The sequence below is a fragment of the Panthera pardus genome, unplaced genomic scaffold (assembly GCF_024362965.1).
Source record: "Panthera pardus isolate Hobbes unplaced genomic scaffold, ASM2436296v1 HiC_scaffold_16, whole genome shotgun sequence".
NCBI lineage: Eukaryota > Metazoa > Chordata > Mammalia > Carnivora > Felidae > Panthera > Panthera pardus.
This window is the reverse complement of record NW_026526721.1, coordinates 120,691,026-120,712,272: the sequence shown is the minus strand read 5'-3', so window position 1 is coordinate 120,712,272 and position 21,247 is coordinate 120,691,026. Positions and strand designations below refer to the sequence as shown.

Genomic DNA, 21,247 nt, shown 5'->3' with positions numbered 1-21,247 from the left:
ACTTAGAAGTTCATAAGTGGTTGTGACTCTTGGGAAATTGGTACATCTGTACTAAAATATCACTTGTCGGCAGACACATGTTCTGTGTAATTTGTGTATCTTCTATTCTGGTCTTCAAATGGTGATGACAAGTAGAGGTTCCCCACTGCCCACCCAATCTACAGTTCAAAACATAAGACTTACGATAAATTTTCAAAATATCATTTTCTCTTTTGTTAAGAATTTGCTTAGAGAGTATACAGAGGTGAAAAAACAAAATGGATAGAATAGTACAAAGAATTTCTGTAGACCGTTTACCTAGATTTCCCAGGTGTTAGTATTTTACCTCATTTGTCTTTCCAGTCTCTGTAATTTTTTTCCTAAACCATTTGGGACTAATGAAACATGTGCCCCTTGCCCTAAATGCTTAAGTTTTATTTTCCTAAAGACATTTTATATAACCATAATATAGTTATAAAAGGAAATTAGCGTTGATAAGAGGACTGTCATCCAATCTACAGACCTAGTCAGTATTTTACTAGTTGTTCCAGTAGTGTCCTTTATTGCAAAAGAAAAAATGTTTTCCCAGTGCAGGATATCTCACTGTTACATTTTTGGTCACCTGTAACCTGGAACAGTTCCTCAGTCTGTTTCATGCCCTTGTACTCTTAAATGAACACAGGCCTTTTGGGGCCTGTTTTGTTTACATTCCTCAACTTGAGTTTGTCTGATGTTTTTCATGATTAAATGTCAGTTTACATCAAAATGTAAAATGTACATTTTTTTTGCAAGAATGCCTCAGAAGAAATGTTTTTGGAATTAGCATATCAGGAGGGATGTGGTATTGATTGGTCACATTAGTGGTGATGGTACTCTTAAACACTAACTTGATTAAGGTGTTATCAGCCAGGTGTTTTTTTGCTTTTTTTTTTTTGTAATCAGTAAATATTATGTGGAGAGAATAATTGGAGAGTCTACACAGTTCTGTTTCTCCCTTCACTTGAAGCATGTATTGATTCTTCCTGGGTTGTTCCCAGATGTTTTCTAATTCCATCTTTTCCTTTCTCCATTTACAGGGTGGCATTCTGTTCTGAGAAAGAGCTTTGCCTTCTTGCCACCATTTATTTCCATCTGTATATTGTCATGGACTCATTATCTGTTCTATTTATTTTGATGCTAAAATTGTCCCAGATTTGGCCAATGAGAGACCTTCAGGCTGGTTCCTATGTCCTTTAGACATGCTTCCATGATTCTTTCTAGCACTGTAAGACATTCCAGATTCATCTTGTAGTTTCTCTGCCCCAGTCCTGAAATCAGCCCCCTAGTTCCTTTTAGTGAAGAAATGTATCTAGAAACCACAGTGATGGTAATATAGTTAGGAATATATTTGCATCAGATTATACAGCAACCATAGTAAGGATATAGGAGATCTAAGTAATCAGTAGAGTAGTCCTTGGGTGAAAGAGGAAACTCAAACCAAGATTATAGAGAATGTCTAAAAAATGATCATGGTTGACACAACCAAATTACAACCTATGGGATACATCTAAAGCAGTGCTTGCAGGAACACTCATGGCCATATGAACACTTTCATCCATAAAAATTAAAGTGAAAATAAATGAATATCCAGTTTAAAAGAAAGAATTTTACAGAGTAAACCAACTCCTGATAAAAGGCACAGAAGGTACGTGAAGTTACTGTAGCATTTGAATTAATGTGTTTTCCTTTATTTGCCAGGTGAGTTATCTGCAGCCATTAGTTGCTGTCCAGGTGTCCTTTAATGCTAGCAGCAGTGCTGTAAAAGAAGTAACAGTCGAATGCAAGATTGATGGATCACCCAACCTAAAAAACCAGGATGATCGTGACAAGTTTTTAGGACGAGTTGTGTTCAAAATCACAGCACGTGCATAGTAGGAGTTAGGATCTCCACAGAGTAAATGTTGTGTTGTCTGTCTTCGTTTTGTATCAGCTGGACCTGCCATTCTAGAATTATGAGACCACCTTGGAGAAAGGTGGGGTGGTGCATGACACTGGGGTAACATCATAACATGCTTCCAGATCATAGTGTTCGGTGTCCTCTGAAGTAACTGCCTGTTGCCTCTGCTGCCTCTTGAACCAGTGTACAGTCGCCAGATAGGGACCATGAACACCGATTCTGAACATGTAGTACAGGGGGCTTATTTTTATGTGGTTTAATTGCCAAGGGTCTAAAGCTTAATGTGCTGTGCTATGTAAATATTTTATAGATTTAACACTGGTTAACTTCCTATTTTGATGCCAGCAAAGTTGTAGGGATAAAATGGTACCTGAACAACATCAAGTGACTTTCATAGCTGCAAGAAATGTGGTGTGAGGAGAACTTCTGTATGTGAGGAGGAAAAAAGAAAATAAAAGTGGATTTGAAAGGTTGACTTGGATGTTTTGTAAAATTATTTTTTACATGCTGAATTAGTCTGTGGATCTTTTTGATTAAGAGCACAAACTTTCTGTTGTAAAACATGTAAAAAAATATATATACTGATGGGTTTATTTTTAGTGCTGGAACTAAAATCTCTTATCAAGTATTGTAGACCATAGATGAAACAGCATTTTTAAGTTAGCCACTATGAATATGCACCTAATTTTTTATGGAGTTAAATTCATATGATTTAAATTGTACAATAGTTTGTGAAATATATTGTGACTGCTTTTATTTAGCAGACTGTGGACTCTAATAAAAAATATAAATTGTGAATTTAAAAACTTGGAACTTATTCAAAGCTTCAAACCAGCTTTATTTCAGCATGCTTTAGTGTCGTGAAGTATCTTCTCCTTCAGTCAATGTTTGTAATGGTATGATTGTCATAATGTGAGCTATTTTCTCCTCTGTTGAAAGGTATGCTTCCTGTATAATCTCTGGGTTTTGTTGTTTGTTTTTTTTTAAGCCAGTTTTGATTTTTATCCTTAATGCTAAAGCTGATAGTCTTGAGGTTTTCTTTGTGTTGGTACAAGCCAGAATGACACTGGTTTGTGACACAACCCAGCTGGTTCAGGAACAGCTATCTGGAGAAAACATCAATGCTCCAAGTGGTCTTGGCTAGCCAAATGGGCCTTGGTGACCCAGTGGCAGCCTCTCTGCCACTAAGATCTTCGTGATAACAGATTTTTGTTTTAGAAGTCTTCTTTGCAACGAAAGAAAATGATTCTTGGAGCTGTTAATGACGGAAACAACTTCTGGGCTTTGATTTTCCATTCTGCCCTCTTTTAAGAGTGGAAAACAATTTCAAAAACGCTACAGTGCTAAAGCAATGTCATGGGCTACAGCTAGAGCATCACTTTAGCTGGTCCAGTGTGAACAGGTCTTCAGTTGTTGGTTGTGGAATTCGTATTATTATGTATTCAGTTAAATTTGTATTTTTGTGTCTTTGGAGTATAACACAGATTGAAGTTGTGTTCTAATGAGCTTAGATAAAAACAAACTAGTTCTCAGAACATGAAACAAGAATGGAGATAACCAAAATGGGGAAGTGGGTTTTGTAGAGAATACAAATAGGATATTCACAGAAGTGACTAAATCATATTTGTGCCTCCCTGGTTCAGAAGTTTGGGCATGGCTCAGCCCCTGATTGCTGCATGAGTTCAGCTGACCTCCCCAACTCTTCCTAGCTCTCTTCTACTGAAATTAGGGGTTTTTAACAATGATCACAGGCCTGCTCTGTGCCAGGTTACTGATGTGCCAGACTGAGGATATAGAGATGAAGACATGGTCTGGAAAATGAGAGGGAAATAGAACAGGCCCTGGGACAAGATGTGGCATAATTACAGTAATGGCAATTATGTGCAAGGGTCCAAGGAGGTGGGGTATGACTCCTCTACAAAGGTCCCTCTAGAGATGTGTTTTGTGGAGGGGAGGGTTGGAAGGAGCTGGGCCTACATGATGAAGATGAAGAGTTTGGGAATGAAAGGGACTCTGGACACCATCTGAGTCTGCATTTCTGCTTCATTTCACGTTTTCCTCAGAACTTCACCAGACCTCTTACATGCAGATTGATTCCATAAGAGACTCTATATGCAACAATTTCTTAAGTCATGGCTATTCTGCTTATTCATAGATCACAGTTTGAATAACAAGGGACCAAAGGAATAAAGACAACCAGATTTGCATCCTTGGTGATTGGATCCAGCACTGGTTTGACTAGTGGTTGGAGAAAAATTCAACTGTCAGCTGACTTTAGCTAATACTTAAAAATCCAGCAGGTTAGGGGCTCAGGGTCCAAGATGGCAAGGTAAAAGACCCTGAACTCCCCTCCAGGGACACAACCAAACTTATACCTATTTATGGAGCAATTTCTCCTGAAGACAGCTAACTGAATAGCTGTAGAACAAGACAGACCACATAGAGAATGGTAAGAGGGACAAGACTGTAACAAAGGGAAACCCCAACCCTGATGCTTGCCATGGGGTGGAATAGTACTACAAGACTGAACACGTATGTCTGAGGGCACAGAAAAAAAAAAACAAAACAAAACAGAAAGCTGTGATTTAAAAGGGCTATGAGAGTATAAAAATTAACAGCACTAGAACTCTACCAAATGGATGGGACCTGTTGGAACTCTCAGGGTTGGAGGGACTGGTGATTGCTACCATCTGCATTCACCCTTCACCTTGATATCAGATGGGAGCAGGGTCCAGGCACTGTAATCAGCCTACTGTCAGCCCGACTACTTGGCACCTCTTAGCCCAAGGCAGCCCGATGTGGTGCACACCACAACACTCCTGATCAATGCTCACTACAGCACCTGTCTGAACAAGGTGACCAGTCTGAAGCATCCTTGAACACTCTAGACCCACACCACTTAGGCTCCAGACAGCTTGCTAGGACACTCCAGTGGAGAGTCCCAGGACCTCCATGCTCCTGCTCATTTTGGTCCCTGCCACCCCATAAATGTGCCCCTAGCCCATGGCACACAATGGCTCCAACCTCCCCACCAGGACACCCTGGTGTGCACTCACTTTAGCTCTAGCTGTCCTGGCAGGGTGCCTTCTAGAGAGTCTCAGGACTGCCATGGCCTGTGCCAACATCAGCTGTCAGGACACTCTGGATGGAAACTCACAGGACCACCCCACCCTGTGCCCACTTCAGCTTCAACATCCCAAGGGCAACCCCATCATGGAATACCCCCAAGAACCCAGCCCATGCCACCACAATTCTAGACAAACAACCAAAGTTGCCAGAAATTCAGCCTGCACAAGGGGACAAGTATACACAAGACCAGTCCTTCAGTCCTTCAAATTTAGGAGAAGTAGCTATTCTAATTCAGAGAAAAACAAAGTCAACCAAAATGATAGGAATATGCTCCATATTAAAGAGCAAGACAAAACCAGAGGGAGAAAATGAAATCAAAAGGAGATAACCAGTCTACCTAATACAGTGTTCAAAGTAATGGCCATAAAGATGCTCACTGGACTGGAGAGAAGAATGGACATGACATATTCACAATTTCAAAAAGAGTATTAAAAAGAGCCAATCACGGTTGAAGAAGAAAATGAGAAATGCACTAGAAGGAATCAACAGATTAGAGGATACAGAAGAATGGACTAGTGATCTGGAGAACAATCAAAAGTAAACACCCCTCAAAATAAGAAAAAGGGGGAGGAGTTAAGATGATAGAGTAGTAGAGGGACCCTATACTTGCCTCATTCCTCAAACACAGCTAGAGAAGTACCAAATTCTTAACATCCAAGAAATCGATCTGAGGACTAAGAGACAAACTGCATAACCAGGAAGAAAAAATAGGCCACATCATGTAAGATAGGAGATGTGGAGACAGGACTTGGGAGAGAAAAGAATTTCAAGTACTGTGGGCAGGAAGGAGCCCTGACCATGGAGAGCAGAGAGCAAGCGAGCCCAGCATGCAGGGCACTGCACGCAAAAGACAATTCCCCAAAACCATTGACAGGGAAAATTAGAGGGGCTGATTATCAAATTTTTACAAGCAGCAGAAAAGTCTGAAGTTATAGAAGTCTGCACCATTGCTGGGGTATAGCCTGGTTGGCATAGCACTGCTCCTGTAGAGAAGGAGGGCAGAGGCCCAAGAGCAGACAATGTGGTCTGAGGATCCCCTGGGTCACACTTGGAGAGACCATTCCCCTTGGAGTGCTTTTGGAAGAGATAGCACTGGTTCTTGGGACAAAAGAGGTGGTGGATGCCACTGAGCTGCCCTGTTCATTCGTGTATGAGTAGAGGTACCTACTGAGGGCAGTGAACCTGGGCACCTGCTTTTTGCTGCACTTTACCATAAACTCTAAGCCCCTGTGCATTCCTGCAACTACCTTTCTAAGACAAACCAGCACCAGCCACAGCATAGCAAGACCCTTTCCCAGAGGATCAGTGCTGGTGTGCACCATGCCAGGTCCTAAATTTGACTTTTGAAACCCAGCCAGTGTGCCTAAGATGAAACACAGGAGCACTGTGCTGCTGGGTGGGCAGATGGCTCAGATGCAGACAGGGTGAAGGCAGCGATCTGAGGGATGCCTGGGACACATGAGGGAAGATTGTTCACTCTTCCGTGAGCACTTCCTGAATAGTAGAGAGCACAAAATCCCCTCTAGGGCGCCAGAGAGCCAGCTGACACCATTTTTACCCCTGCCCATCAACATGGACTGACTTTAGTGAGCAGCACAGCATCTACAGTGGAAGCTTGAGTCACTTACACAAACGTTCCCCTGAACTCTACTGGTTCTTCTGGACTAGGGCAAGTGTACCTGAGAATCTGAGCAGCAGCAGGCCTCTCCCCCAAGAAGACCAGCACAAACTGCCCCCCAAACCCTCACATGCACCAAGTCCACTGACCACAGAGTGCTCAGCTCTAGGGGATATAGGATCTAGTTTCTTGTAACAAACAGACCAAAATACACCTAGCTAAAACTTCCTACACAGTGGACAACCTTCAAACAGTCCCCACTGCAGGCAAGAAGCTCTGCAGAAGACTGATCTGAGAGAAAGAGTAGTGAAAACCTAACAGCCAAGTGCACACAGCATACACCAGAGACACTTCTGATGCGTCAGCCCCTGGACAGTATATGACTTTTTTTTTTTAATGTATTTTAGTGTTTATTTTTGAGAGAGAGAAAGAGAAAGGGAAAGCAGGGCATAGAGAGAGGGAGATAGAGATCCAAAGCAGGCTCCAGGTTCTGGGCTGTCAGCACAGAGCCGAACACGGGGCTCAAACTCACAAACCATGAGATCATGACCTGAGCCGAAGTCAGATGCTTAACTGACTGAGCCACCGAGGCGCCCTGACTTTTTCTTAATGTATTTTTGTATTTCATTATTCTCAGGAGCAGGAAACATAACTGGCATTCCTAACACACAAGAGACAGAGACCTAGATAAAATGCCAAGATGGAGGAATTCATTCCAAAAGAAAGAACAAGAGGTCTTGGCCAGGGCTCTAATCAAAACAGATATAATATGCCTGAACCAAAATTTAAAATGACAATCATACGGATACTAGCTGGGTTTGAGAAAAGCATAGAAGACACCAGGGAGTCCCTTACCACAGAGATAAAAGACCTAAAAACTAGTCAAGCCAAAATAAGAAAATGTTGTAACTGAGATGCAAAACCAACTGGATATAATAACCACAAGGATGGAAGAAGCAGACGAACAGACAAGTGATAGACAAGATAAAATTATGGAAAATAATAAACTGAAAACAAGAGGGAAAGAAAAATAATTGGATCACAAATGTAGACTGGGAACCCAGCAACTCCATAAAGCATAGTAACATTCCTATCATAGGAGTCCCAGAAGAAGAGAGGAGAAAAAGGGACAGAAGGTTTCTTTTAGCAAATTACAGCTGAAAACTTCCCTAATCTGGGGAAGGAAACAGACATCAAAATCCAGGAGGCACAGAGAACACCCATGAAAATCAACAAAAGCAGGCCAACACCAAGACGTATCATAGTAAAATTTGCAAAATACAGAAATAATGAAAGAATGCTGAAAGCATCAAGGGAAAAGAAATCCCTAACTTACAAAGGAAGAAAAGGTTAGCAGCCAATCTCTCCACAGAAACTTGGCAGGCCAGAAGGGAGTGGCATGGTATTTTCAACATGCTGAAGTGGAAAAATATGCAGCCAAGAATACTGTATCTAGAAAGGCTGTAATTCACAATAGAAAGAGAGATAAAGAATTTCCCAAACAAAAACTAAAGGAGTTTGTGACCATTAAACCAGCCCTGAAAGATTAAAAGCAACCAAGATTAGATGGGAACAAAGAAAATCTATGGAAACACTGACTTTACAGGTACTACAATGGCACTAAATGTGTATCTATCAATAATTTTTCTGAATGCAAATAGACTAAATGCTCCAATCAAAAGACATAGGGTATAGAATGGTTAAAAAAAAAAAATCTATATGCTGCTGCCTACAAGAGATTCATTTTAGACCTAAAAACACCTCCAGATTGAAAGTGAGGGGATGGAGAACCATTTATTATGCTAATGGACATCAAAAGAAAGCCAGAGTAACCACACTAATGTCAGACAACTAGATTTTAAAACAAAGACTGTAACAAGAGATGAAGAAGGGGCACTATATCATAATAAAGGGATCTATTCAATAAAAAGATCTAACAAGTGTAAATATTTATGTCCCTACCTGCAGGGAACCCAAATATATAAATCAATAACAAATATAAACTCATAGATAACAATACAGTAATAGCAGGGGACTTTAACACACCACTTACAACAATGGACAGATCATCTAAGCAGAAAATCAACAAGGAAACAATGGCTTTGAATGACACACTGGACCAGATGGACTTAACAGATCTATTCAGACAATTTCATCCTAAAACAGAATACACATTCTTTTTTGGGTGCACATGCAACATTCTCCAGAACAGATCACATACTGGGTCACACATCAGGCCTCAACAAGTACAAAAAGATTGGTATCATACCACGTATATTTTCAGACCACAACACTATGAAACTTGAAGACAACTACAAGAAAAAATTAGCAAAGGCTGCAAATATATGGAGGTTAAAGAACATCTGACTAAAGAATGAATAGGTTAACCAGGAAATTAAAGAAGAAATAAAAAATATACAAGGAAGCAAATGAAAATGAAAACATGACAATTCAAAACCTTCAGGAGACAGCAAAAGTGCTAAGAGGGAAATATGGAGCAATACAAGCCTACCTCAAAACCAAGAAAATTCTCAAATACACAACCTAACTTTACACCTAAAAGAGCTAGAAAAGGAACAGCAAATAAAGCCAAGAGCCAGCAGCAGAAAAGAAATAAAGATTAGAGCAAAAATAAATGATATAGAAACAACAACAAAACCAGTAAAACAGATCAATGAAACTAGGAGCTGGTTCTTTGAAGAATTAATAAAATTGATAAACCTCTAGCCAGGCTTATCAAAAAGAAAAAAGAAAGGACCAAATTAAATCACAAACGAAAGAGGAGAGATCACAACCAACAGCTCAGAAATACAATTATAAGAGATTATGAAAAATATGCCAACAAATTGGGCAATCTACAATTAATCAATTCCTAGAAACATATAACTACCAAAACTGAAACAGGAAAAAAACAGAACATTTGAACAGATCCATAGCCAGCAAAGAAATTGAATCAGTCATCAAAAATCTCCCAAGAAACAAAAGTCCAGGCCAGATGCTTCCCAGAGAAATTCTCCCAAACACTTAAAGCAGAGTTAATACCTGCTCTTCTTAAACTGTTCCAATAATAGAAATGTAAAGAAAACTTCAAAACTCATTATACGAGGCCAGCATTACCTTAATTCCAAAACCAAAGACCCCACTAAAAAGGAGAATTATAGGTCAATGTCCCTGATGAATATGGATGCAAAAATTATCCACAAAGTACAAGCAAATCAAATCCAACAGTACATTAGAAGAGTTATTCACCATAATCAAATTGGATTTATTCCTGGGTTGCAAGAGTGGTTCAATATCTGCAAATCAATGTGATACACCAAATTAAAAAAAAAAAAAAAAGGAAGAAACACATGATCCTAATAGATGCAGAAAAAGCATTTGTATTTGACAAAATACAGCATCTATTCTTGATAAAAGCCCTCAAGAAAGTAGGGATAGAGGGAATATACTTCCACATCATAGAGGCTATATATGAAAGATCCACAGCTAATACCATCCTCAGTGGGGAAAAACTGAGAGCTTTTCCTCTATGGTCAGGAACAAAACAGGGATGTCCACTCTCACCACTGTTATTTAACATAGTACTTGAAGTCCTAGCCTCAGAAATCAGACAAGAAAGAAATAAAAGGTATCCAAATTGGCAAGGAAGAAGTCAAACTTTCACTATTCTCAGGTGACATGATACTCTGTTAAAAAAAACAAAACAAAACAAAACAAAACAAAGACTCCACCAAAAAATTGCTAGAACTGATACGCAAATTCAGCAAAGCCACAGGATACAAAAATCAATGTACAGAAATCTTGCATTTCTATACACCAATAATGAAGCAGCAGAAAGAGAAATCAAGGAGTCAATCCCATTTACAATTGCACCAAAACCATGCAAGATACCTAGGAATAAACCTAATCGAAGAGGTAAAAGATCTGTACTCTGAAAACTATAGAACACTTATGAAAGAAACTGAAGATGACACAGAAATGGAAAACCATTCCATGCTCATGGATTGGAAGAATAAATATTGTTAAAATGTCTCTACTACCCAAAGCAATCTACACATTTAATGCCATCCCTATCAAAATACCAACAGTATTTTTCACAGAGCTAAAACAAATAATCCTAACATTTGTATGGAACCACAAAAGACCCTGAATAGGCAAAGCAATCCTGAAAAAGAAAAGCAAAGCTGGAGGCTTAATTCCAGATTTCAAGCTGTATTATACAAAGTTGTAGTCATCAAGACAGTATGGTAGTGGCACAAAAACAAGACATATAGATCAATGGAACAGAATAGAAAACCCAGAAATGGACCCACAACTTTGTGGTCAACTAATCTTTGACAAAGCAGGAAAGAACATCCAATGGAAAGTCTCTTCAGCAAATGGCGCTGGGAAAACTTGACAGTAAAATGCAGAATGAAACTTGACCACTTTCTTACACCATACACAAAAATAACTTCAAAATGTATGAAAGACCTAAATGTGAGACAGGAAACCATCAAAATCTTAGAACTAACATAGGCAGCCACCTCTTCAAAAAATTTTTTAATGTTTATTTTTGAGATATAGAGAGACAGAGCATGAGTGGTAGAGGGGCAGAGAGGGAGACACAGAATCTGAAGCAGGCTCCAGGCTCTGAGCTTCAGCACAGAGCCCTGTGCAGGGCTCCAACTCATGAGCTATGAGATCATGACCTGAGCTGAAGTCAGACGCTTAACCAACTGAGCCACCCAGGCACCCCATGGCAACAACCTCTTTGACCTTGGCCATAGCAACTTCTTACCAGACACATCTTTGGAGACAAGGAAAACTAAAACAAAAATGAACTATTGGGATTTCACTATGATAAAAAGCTTCTGAACAGCAAAGGAAACAATGAAAAAAACTAAAAGGCAACCTACAGAATGGGAGAAGATATTGGCAAATGATATAGCTGATAAAGGGTTAGTATCCAAAATCTATAAAGAACTTCTCAATCTCAACACCCAAAAAACCAAATAATCCAGTGAAGAAACGGGCAAGACATGAATAGACATTTTTCCGAAGAAGACATACAGATGGCTAACAGATACATGAAAAGATGCTCAATATTACTTATCATCAGGGAAATATAAAAACCATGATGAGATACTACCTCACATCTGTCAGAATGGCTAAAATGAACAACACAAGAAACAACAGATGGGGAGGAGCTTGAAAAGTCAGCTGACTCAGCACTGGGCTAGCCAGGAAGTCCAGTGATAGCTTGACTGCTGCCCTTAAAGAGATAGCAACCTGCACAGAGGGGCAACATAAAAACAGCAGTTTACCCAATGTCAGGCGCAAATGAGAGGTCTGTTCATTCTGATTTTGGAGTGTGTTGGGGGACTGCTTTGAAAACAGGGGAGCTGCCATCCACCATTTCCTCCCCTGCCTCTCAGCTTCAATACAACCACCTGTGGGAGGTGGGGCTGCACAGACACTTGTAGCCTAGGCCCAGGGCTCAGGGAAAATTTCGTTAAAGCTGCACATGCACCATGTCAAGACACTGGCTGCACAGCCATTTCTGCACAACAGGTCCAGCTGCACCCAGCCAGTGCATCGCATCCAGCCATGTGCCCGCAGCCACCATGGTGCACTGGGTCTAGCTACACCCAGCCTCATAGACCCCAGAAACTGCACTACTTTGCGGGATTCAGCATACGACTAGTGGCCCAATGCAGATTTTGCTAACACTGCTGCGCAGCTCCCAAATTATCCGACAGGCACACCCCCTCAGCACTGGCCTAAGTCCCACTACCACCAAAGAGAGGAAGCACAACCCAAAACAGGCAGAAAGGAAAAGTGACTCAGACTCAACAGCAGGGTAAAAGCAACACACATAGAATATCTCCTAAAGCACCAGGTTCTGGTGTGAACAGAGGATACTTCACTGCAGGGCACTCCAGGACTTCCTCTTCATACAGTCACTACTTTCTAGAACGAAGACACAGCTGACTTTCTTAACAAATGGAAACAGACACAGAGAGGCAGAGACAGATTTATCCCAAGTGAAAGTACAGGACAAGGTCACATCCAGAGATCTAAGCAAAACAGATCGAAGTAACATGCCTGATAGAGAATTTAAAGCAATGAGCATAAGCATATTCACTGCACTTGAGAAAGGAGTGGAAGACACAAGTGAGATCCTTAACACAGAGATAAGGAATAATACAGCAGACATAAAGGGATCAATAAACAAAATAAGAAACACACCTGATGGAATGAATAGCAGATGGAAGAATCAGAGAAATGAATGAGTGACCTAGAAGACAGAGTAAAAGAAAGTAAGCTGAGCAAAAAAAGAATTGCAGAAAACAAGAAGAGACTTAGGCAACTCAGTGACTCCGTCAAATATAATAACAAACATATTATAGGAGGAGGAGGAGAAGAAGAAGAAGAAAGAAGGAAGAAGGAAGAAGGAAGAAGAAGAAAGAAGAAGAAAGAAGGAAGGAAGAAGAAATCAGGAAGAAGAAGAAGAAATCATGAAGAAGAAGAAATCAGGAAGAAGAAGAAGACGAAATCAGGAAGAAGCAGGAAGAAGGAAGGAGGAGGAAGGAGGAAGAAGAAAGAAGGAGGAGGAGGAAGAAAGAAGAAGCAAAAAGAAAGAAGAAAGGAAGAAGAAAGAAGAAGGACCAAGGAAGAAGGAGGAAGAAAGAAAAAGAAAGAAAAGAAAGAAGGAAGAAAGAAGAAGGAAGAAAGAAGAATAAAGAAGGAAGAAGAAAAAAGAAAGAAGAAGGAACAAGGAAGAAGAAGGAAGAAGAAGAAAGAAGAAGGAAGAAAGAAGAAGAAAAAACTAGAAAGAAGAAGAGAGAAGGAAGAAGAAAAAGAGAGAAAGGGGGGAAGAAAATTTACTTGAAGAAATAATAGCTCAAAACTTCCCTAATCTGGGGAAGGAAACAGACATCCAGATGCAGGAGGCACAGAGAACTCTCATCAAAATCAACAAAGCAGACCCCCACACCAAGACATACTGTAATTAAACTTACAAAATATAGTGATAATAAAAAAATCTTAAAACACAAGAAGAAGTCATTAACTTACAAGGGAAAACCCTTAAGGCTAGGAGATTTGTTGACAGAAACTTTGAATATATCATGCTACTCCCCTCTGGCTTGCAAAGTGCTGAAAGGGGAAAATCTGTAGCTAAGAATCCTTTATCCAGCAAGGTTGTTATTCAGAATAGAAGAGATAAACAGTTTCCCAGGCAAAAACTAAAGGAGTTTGTGACCACTAAACCAGCCCTGCAAGAAATGTTATTAAAGGGTCCCCTTTGACTGGAAAGGAGAGACCCAAAGTGACAGTATACAGGTAGAAAACACAAAAGCAGTAAAAATAAATATTTCTGAAAAAAAAAATCGGTCAAGGAATTCACCAAAAAAGAATATAAAATAACATACCAAAAATGTGAAGAAACAAAGGATTCAAATGCTCATCAACTCATTATAGACTGCTACATGTACAAGGGGTTATAAACAAACCTAAAGGCAACCATATGTCAACAACTAATCAAAATGGAAAGAATAAAGAGAAAGAAATCCAAATATATCACTAAAGAAAATCAGTAAAACATGAAAAAGAGAGAGACAAACCAAGAAACAGGCGCTTAACTATAGAGAACTGATGGTTACCATAGGGGAGGTGGTAGGGAGATGGGTGAAATAGGTGATGGGGGTTAAGGAGTGCATGCACTTAGTGATGAGCACTAGATGATGTACAGAAATGTTGAATCATTATATTATACACTTGAAACAAACACTAAAAAAATAAAATTTAAAAAAAAAAGAATTTTTAAAATTAGGATATGGTAGGTTAAGCCATCACTTTGACAACATTCAGGTTATATAGGACCCAAAAGGAGAAGACCAAGAGAACGGTAAGAGTATTTATTTGAAGAAATGACAACTGAAAATGTCCTTAACCTGGGGAAGGAAACACACATCAAGTTTCAAAAAGCACAAAGAGTTCCAAAAAAGATAAACCCAAGGACATCCACACATGACACATAATAAACAAAATGTTAAAGATTGAAGATAAGAGAATTTTTAATGCAGCAAAAGAGAAGGAACTTGTGATGTAATTAAAAAAAAAAAAACACCACAAAACGGCTAAGGTGGTGGAGGGGCAGCCAGCCCACCTAGCAAGACAGAGCCCCTGAGTCTGGCTTGCAAAAGCAGAGGGGCCGGTCGGAGTGTGTTCCAACAGCCAGCGGGACTTAACATCTGGAATGTTATAAGTCAACAGTTCTGCTAGGAGAGCAGGAGGGAGAGTTGTTGAGCCCCAGAGGACAGAGCTCAGCTTGGCAGGGAACAAAGGTGCTGGGAAGCGCCATCTCCCTTGCCCATCCCTCCAGCCAAAATCCCAAAGGGAATTAGTTGCTGTCCTGGAACTTGCTTGCACAGCACAAACACCCAACGTTGTGCTTCTGAGGATCCATCCCTCTGACGAGTCTGCCTCCCTCCTGGCACCACAGGGCCCCTCCCGAAGCAGACCACCGAAGGCAAAGCGAGCTGAGTCTGCCCCTCCCGCCCCCGTGCACTTTGCGGATCCACCCCAGCTAATACGCCAGATCCCATCGAAGCAGCAACACAAGCCTGGCAGTGTGCAAGTAGCCCAGACAGGGGCCACACCACTGCACAGTGAGTCTTGCCCCTGGGAGAGGGGAAGATAAGGTACACACCAGTCTGACTGTGGCCCCAGCGGTGGACTGGGGGCAGACATTTGGTCTGACCGCGGCCCTGCCCACCAACACAAGTTACTCAGGACAGCACAGTAGAAGTGCCCTGCAGTTTGGAGCCACCACAGGGACTACCCAAAATGACAAAACGGAAGAACTCTCCTCAAAAGAAACTCCAGGAAGTAGCGACAGCTAACGAACTGATCAAAAACGATTTAAGCAATATAGCAGAGAATGAATTTAAAATAATAGTCATAAAATTAATTGCTGGGCTTGAAAAAAGTATAGAGGACAGCAGAGAATCTATTGCTACAGAGATCAAGGGTCTAAGAAACAGTCAGGAGGAGCTAAAAAATGCTATAAATGAGCTGCAAAATAAAATGGAGGTGACCACAGCTCAGATTGAAGAGGCAGAGGAGAGAATAGGTGAACTAGAAGATAAAATTATGGAAAAAGAGGAAGCTGAGAAAAAGAGATATAAAAAAATCCAGGAGTAGGAGGGGAGACTTAAGGAACTAAGTGACATAATTAAATGAGATAATATATGCATAATTGGGATTCCAGAGGAGGAAGAGAGAGGGAAAGGTGCAAAAGGTGTACTTGAAGAAATCATAGCTGAGAACTTCCCTGAACTGGGGAAGGAAAAAGGCATTGCAATCCAAGAGGCACAAAGAACTCCCTTTGGACGTAACTTGAATCGATCTTCTGCACAACATATATCATAGTGAAACTGGCAAAATACAAGGATAAAGAGAGAATTCTGAAAGCAGCTAGGGATAAACATGCTCTAACATATAAAGGGAGACCAATAAGACTCGTGACGGATCTGTCTACTGAAACTTGGCAGGCCAGAAAGGAATGGCAGGAAATCTTCCATGTGATGAACAGAAAAAAATGCAGCCAAGAATCCTTCATCCAGCAAGTCTGTCATTTAGAGTAGGACAGATAAAGGTCTTCCCAAACAAAAACTAAAGGAATTCATCACCAATAAACCAGCCCTACAAGAGATCCTAAGGGGGATCCTGTGAGACCAAGTACCAGAGACATCACTGCAACCATGAAACCTACAGACATCACAATGACTCTAAACCCATATCTTTCTATAATAACACTGAATGTAAATGGACTAAATGCTCCAACCAAAAGACATAGGGTATCAGAATGGATAAAAAAAACAAGACCCATCTATTTGCTGTCTATAAGAGACTCATTTTAGACCCAAGGACACCTTCAGATTGAAAGTGAGGGGATGGAGAACTATCTATCATGCTACTGGAAGTCAAAAGAAATCTGGGGTAGCCATACTTATATGAGACAAACTAGACTTTAAATTAAAGGCTGTAACAAGAGATGAATAAGGTCATTGTATAATAATTACAGGGTCTATCCATCAGGAAGAGCTCACAATTATAAATGTCTATGCGCTGAATACGTGAGCCCCCAAATATATAAAACAATTACTCACAAACATAAGCAACCTTATTGATAAAAATGTGGTAATTGCAGGGGACTTTAATGCTCCACTTATAGCATTGGATAGATCATCTAGACACAGGATCAATAAAGAAACAAGGGCCCTGAATGATACACTGGATCAGATGGACTTGACAGATATATTTAGAACTCTGCATCCCAAAGCAACAGAATATACTTTCTCCTGGAGTGCACATGGAACATTCTCCAAGATAGATCACATACAGGGTCACAAAAGAGCCCTTCATAAGTATACACGAATTGAAATCATACCATGCATACTTTCAGACCACAATGCTATGAAGCTTGAAATCAACCACAAGAAAAAGTCTGGAAAACCTCCAAAAGCATGGAGGTTAAAGAACACCCTACTAAAGAATTAATGGGTCAACCAGGCAATTAGAGAATAAATTAAGAAATATATGGAAACAAATGAAAATGAAAATACAACAATCCAAATGCTTTGGGATGCAGCGAAGGCAGTCCTGAGAGGAAAATTCATTGCAATCCAGGCCTATCTCAAGAAACAAGAAAAATCCCAAATACAAAATCTAACAGCACACTTAAAGGAACTAGAAGCAGAACAGCAAAGACACCCCAAACCCAGCAGAAGAAGAGAAATAATAAAGATCAGAGAAGAAATAAACAATATAGAATCTAAAAAAACTGTAGAGCAGATCAACGAGACCAACAGTTGGTTTTTTGAAAAAATAAACAAAATTGATAAACCTCTAGCCAGGCTTCTCAAAAAGAAAAGGGAGATGACCCAAATAGATAAAATCATGAATGAAAATGGAATTATTACAACCAGTCCCTCAGAAATACAAGCAATTATTAGGGAATACTATGAAAAATTATATGCCAACAAACTGGACAACCTGGAAGAAATGGACAAATTCCTAAACACCCACACTCTTCCAAAACTCAATCAGGAGGAAATAGAAAGCTTGAACAGACCCATAACCAGCAAAGCAATTCAATCAGTTATCAAAAATCTCCCAACAAATAAGAGTCCAGGACCAGATGGCTTCCCAGGGGAGTTCTACCAGACGTTTAAAGCAGAGATAATACCTATCCTTCTCAAGCTATTCCAAAAAAATAGAAAGGGCAGGAAAACTTCCAGACTCATTCTATGAAGCCAGCATTACTTTGATTTCTAAACCAGACAGAGGCTCAGTAAAAAAAGAGAACTACAGGCCAATATCCCCGATGAATATGGATGCAAAAATTCTCAGTAAGATACTAGCAAATCGAATTCAACAGCATATAAAAAGAATTATTCACCATGATCAAGTGGGATTCATTCCTGGGCTGCAGGGCTGGTTCAACATTCGCAAATCAATCAACATGATACATCACATTAATAAAAGAAAAGAACCATACGATCCTGTCAATCGATACAGAAAAAGCATTTGACAAAATTCAGCATCCTTTCTTAATAAAAATCCTCAAGAAAGTTGGGATAGAAGAAACATACTTAAACATCATAAAAGCCATTTATGAAAAGCCCACAGCTAATATCATCCTCAATGGGGAAAAACTGAGAGCTCTCTCCCTGAGATCAGGAACATGACAGGGAGGTCCACTCTCACTGCTGTTGTTTAACATAGTGTTGATGGTTCTAGCACCAGCAATCAGACAAGAAAAGGAAATCAAAGGCATCAAAATTGGCAAATATGAAGTTAAGCTTTCACTTTTTGCAGATGACACGATATTATACATGGAAAACCTGATAGACTCCACCAAAAGTCTGCTAGAACTGATACATGAATTCGGCAAAGTCGCAGGATACAAAATCAATGTACACAAATCAGTTGCATTCTTATACACTAATAATGAAGCAAAAGAAAGACAAAGAAGCTGATCCCATTCACAATTGCACCAAGAAGCATAAAATACCTAGGGATAAATCTAACCAAAGATGTAAAAGATCTGTATGCTGAAAACTATAGAAAGCTTATGAAGGAAACTGAAGAAGATATAAAGAAATGGAAAAACATTCCGTGCTCATGGATTGGAAGAAGAAATATTGTCAAAATGTCAATACTACCCAAAGCTATCTACACATTCAATGCAATCCCAATCAAAATGGCACCAGCATTCTTCTCGAAGCTACAACAAGCAATCCTAAAACTCATATGGAACCACAAAAGGCCCGAATAGCCAAAGTAATTTTGAAGAAGAAGACCAAAGCAGGAGGCATCACAATCCCAGATTTTAGTCTCTACTACAAAGCTGTAATCATCAAGACAGTATGGTATTGGCACAAAAACAGACACATAGACCAATGGAATAGAATAGAAACCCCAGAACTAGACCCACAAACATATGGCCAACTCATCTTTCACAAAGCAGGAAAGAATATCCAATGGAAAAAAGACAGTCTCTTTAACAAATGGTGCCGGGAGAACTGGACAGCAACACGCAGAAGAATGAAACTAGACCACTTTCTTATACCATTCACAAAAACAAACTCAAAATGGAAAAAGGACTGAATGTGAGACAGGAAACCATCAAAACCCTAGAGGAGAACGCAGGAAAAAACCTCTCTGACCTCAGCTGCAGCAATTTCTTACTTGACACATCCCCAAAGGCAAGGGAATTAAAAGCAAAAATGAACTACTGGGACCTCATGAAGATAAAAAGCTTATGCACAGCAAAGGAAACAATCAACAAAACTAAAAGACAACCAACGGAATGGGAAAAGATATTTGTAGATCACATATCGGACAAAGGGCTAGTATCCAAAATCTATAAAGAGCTCACCAAACTCCACACCCGAAAAACAAATAACCCAGTGAAGAAATGGGCAGAAAACAGGAATCGACACTTCTCTAAAGAAGACATCCAGATGGCCAGCAGGCACATGAAAAGATGCTCAACGTCGCTCCTCATCAGGGAAATACAAATCAAAACCACACTCAGATATCACCTCATGTCAGTCCGAGTGGCTAAAATGAACAAAACGAGACTATAGATGCTGGAGAGGATGTGGAGAAATGGGAACTCCCTTGCACTGTTGGTGGCAATGCAAACTGGTGCAGCCACTCTGGAAAACAGTGTGGAAGTTCCTCAAAAAATTAAGAATAGACCTACCCTATGACCCAGCAGTAGCACTGCTAGGAATTTACCCAAGGGATACGGGAGTACTGATGCACAGGGGCACTTGTACCCCAATGTTTATAGCAGCACTCTCAACAATAGCTAAATTATGGAAAGAGCCTAAAAGTCCATCAACTGACGACGGATAAAGAAATTGTGGTTTATATACACAATGGAGTACTACGTGGCGATGAGAAAGAACGAAATATGGCCTTTGTAGCAACATGGATGGAACTGGAGAGTGTTATGCTAAGTGAAATAAGTCATACAGAGAAGGACAGATTCCATATGTTTTCACTCTTATGTGGACCCTGAGAAATTTAACAGAAGACCATGGGGGAGGGGAAGGAAAAAAAAAAGTTAGACAGGGAGGGAGCCAAAACATAAAAGACTCCTAAAAACTGAGAACAAACTGAGGGTTTATGGGGTGTGGGAGGGAGGGGAGGGTGGGTGATGGGTATTGAGGAGGGCACCTTTTGGGATGAGCACTGGGTTTTGTATGGAAACCAATTTGACGATAAATTTCATAAAAAACAAAACAAAACAAAAAACCCAATACGGTCAGGGGTGCACCCAGGTGGTTCAGTTGGTTGAGTGTCCAACTTCATCTCAGGTCATGATCTTGCAGTTCGTGGGTTTGAGCCCCACGTCGGGCTTTGCACTGATAGCACAGAGCCTGCTTTAGATTCTCTGTCTCCCTCTCTCCCTCAAAAATAAACAAACATTAAAAAAAATTTTTTTAGACAACAAGGCTGACAACAGATTTTTTAAAAAAGAAACACTGCATACCAGCGGGAGTGCCATGGTGTATTCAAAGTGAAGAAAGGAAAAAAACTAAAACTAAGAATACCCACTCAGAAGGGTAATTGTTCAGAATTGAAAAAGAGTTTCTCAGAAAAACACAAGTTAAAAAAATATATCATTACTAAAAGAGCCTTACAACAAGTTTTCAAGAAACAAAAAGTAAAAGATAAAGGGACATAACCATAAGTAAGAAAATTAGAAAAAGACAAAATTTTGTGAGTAAAAGCATATAGCAAAGTTACTAGATAAATAACATAAAAGCATTTACAAAGGTTTAAAAAAAGTACCAAAATCAATTATATCTTAAAAATTAGCTATGGATCTCAAGATATAAGAAATATAAAATAGGACATGTAAATAAATTGAGTATGGGGGAGTGAAAATGAAGTTGACTGAAAATATATTCAAACTTAAGTGACCATCAACTTAGTATGTACGGCAAATATGCTTAGGATGATATATATAAACCTCACATTATTCACAAAATAAAAAGCTATTATACACACACACTATA

General features: G+C 39.8%; 1 protein-coding gene across 1 annotated transcript in view; it reads left to right on the top strand.

The window, feature by feature from the left end:
- Positions 1 to 2,390, top strand: part of ATP1B3 (ATPase Na+/K+ transporting subunit beta 3) — a 45,658-nt gene extending 43,268 nt beyond the window's left edge. Inside the window, exon 7 of the mRNA XM_019438392.2 lies at positions 1,717 to 2,390. Within this exon, the coding sequence (XP_019293937.1) occupies positions 1,717 to 1,890 (174 nt within the window). The 3' untranslated portion in view covers positions 1,891 to 2,390. The remainder of the gene's footprint in view (positions 1 to 1,716) is intronic.
- The last annotated feature ends 18,857 nt before the right edge of the window (positions 2,391 to 21,247 follow it).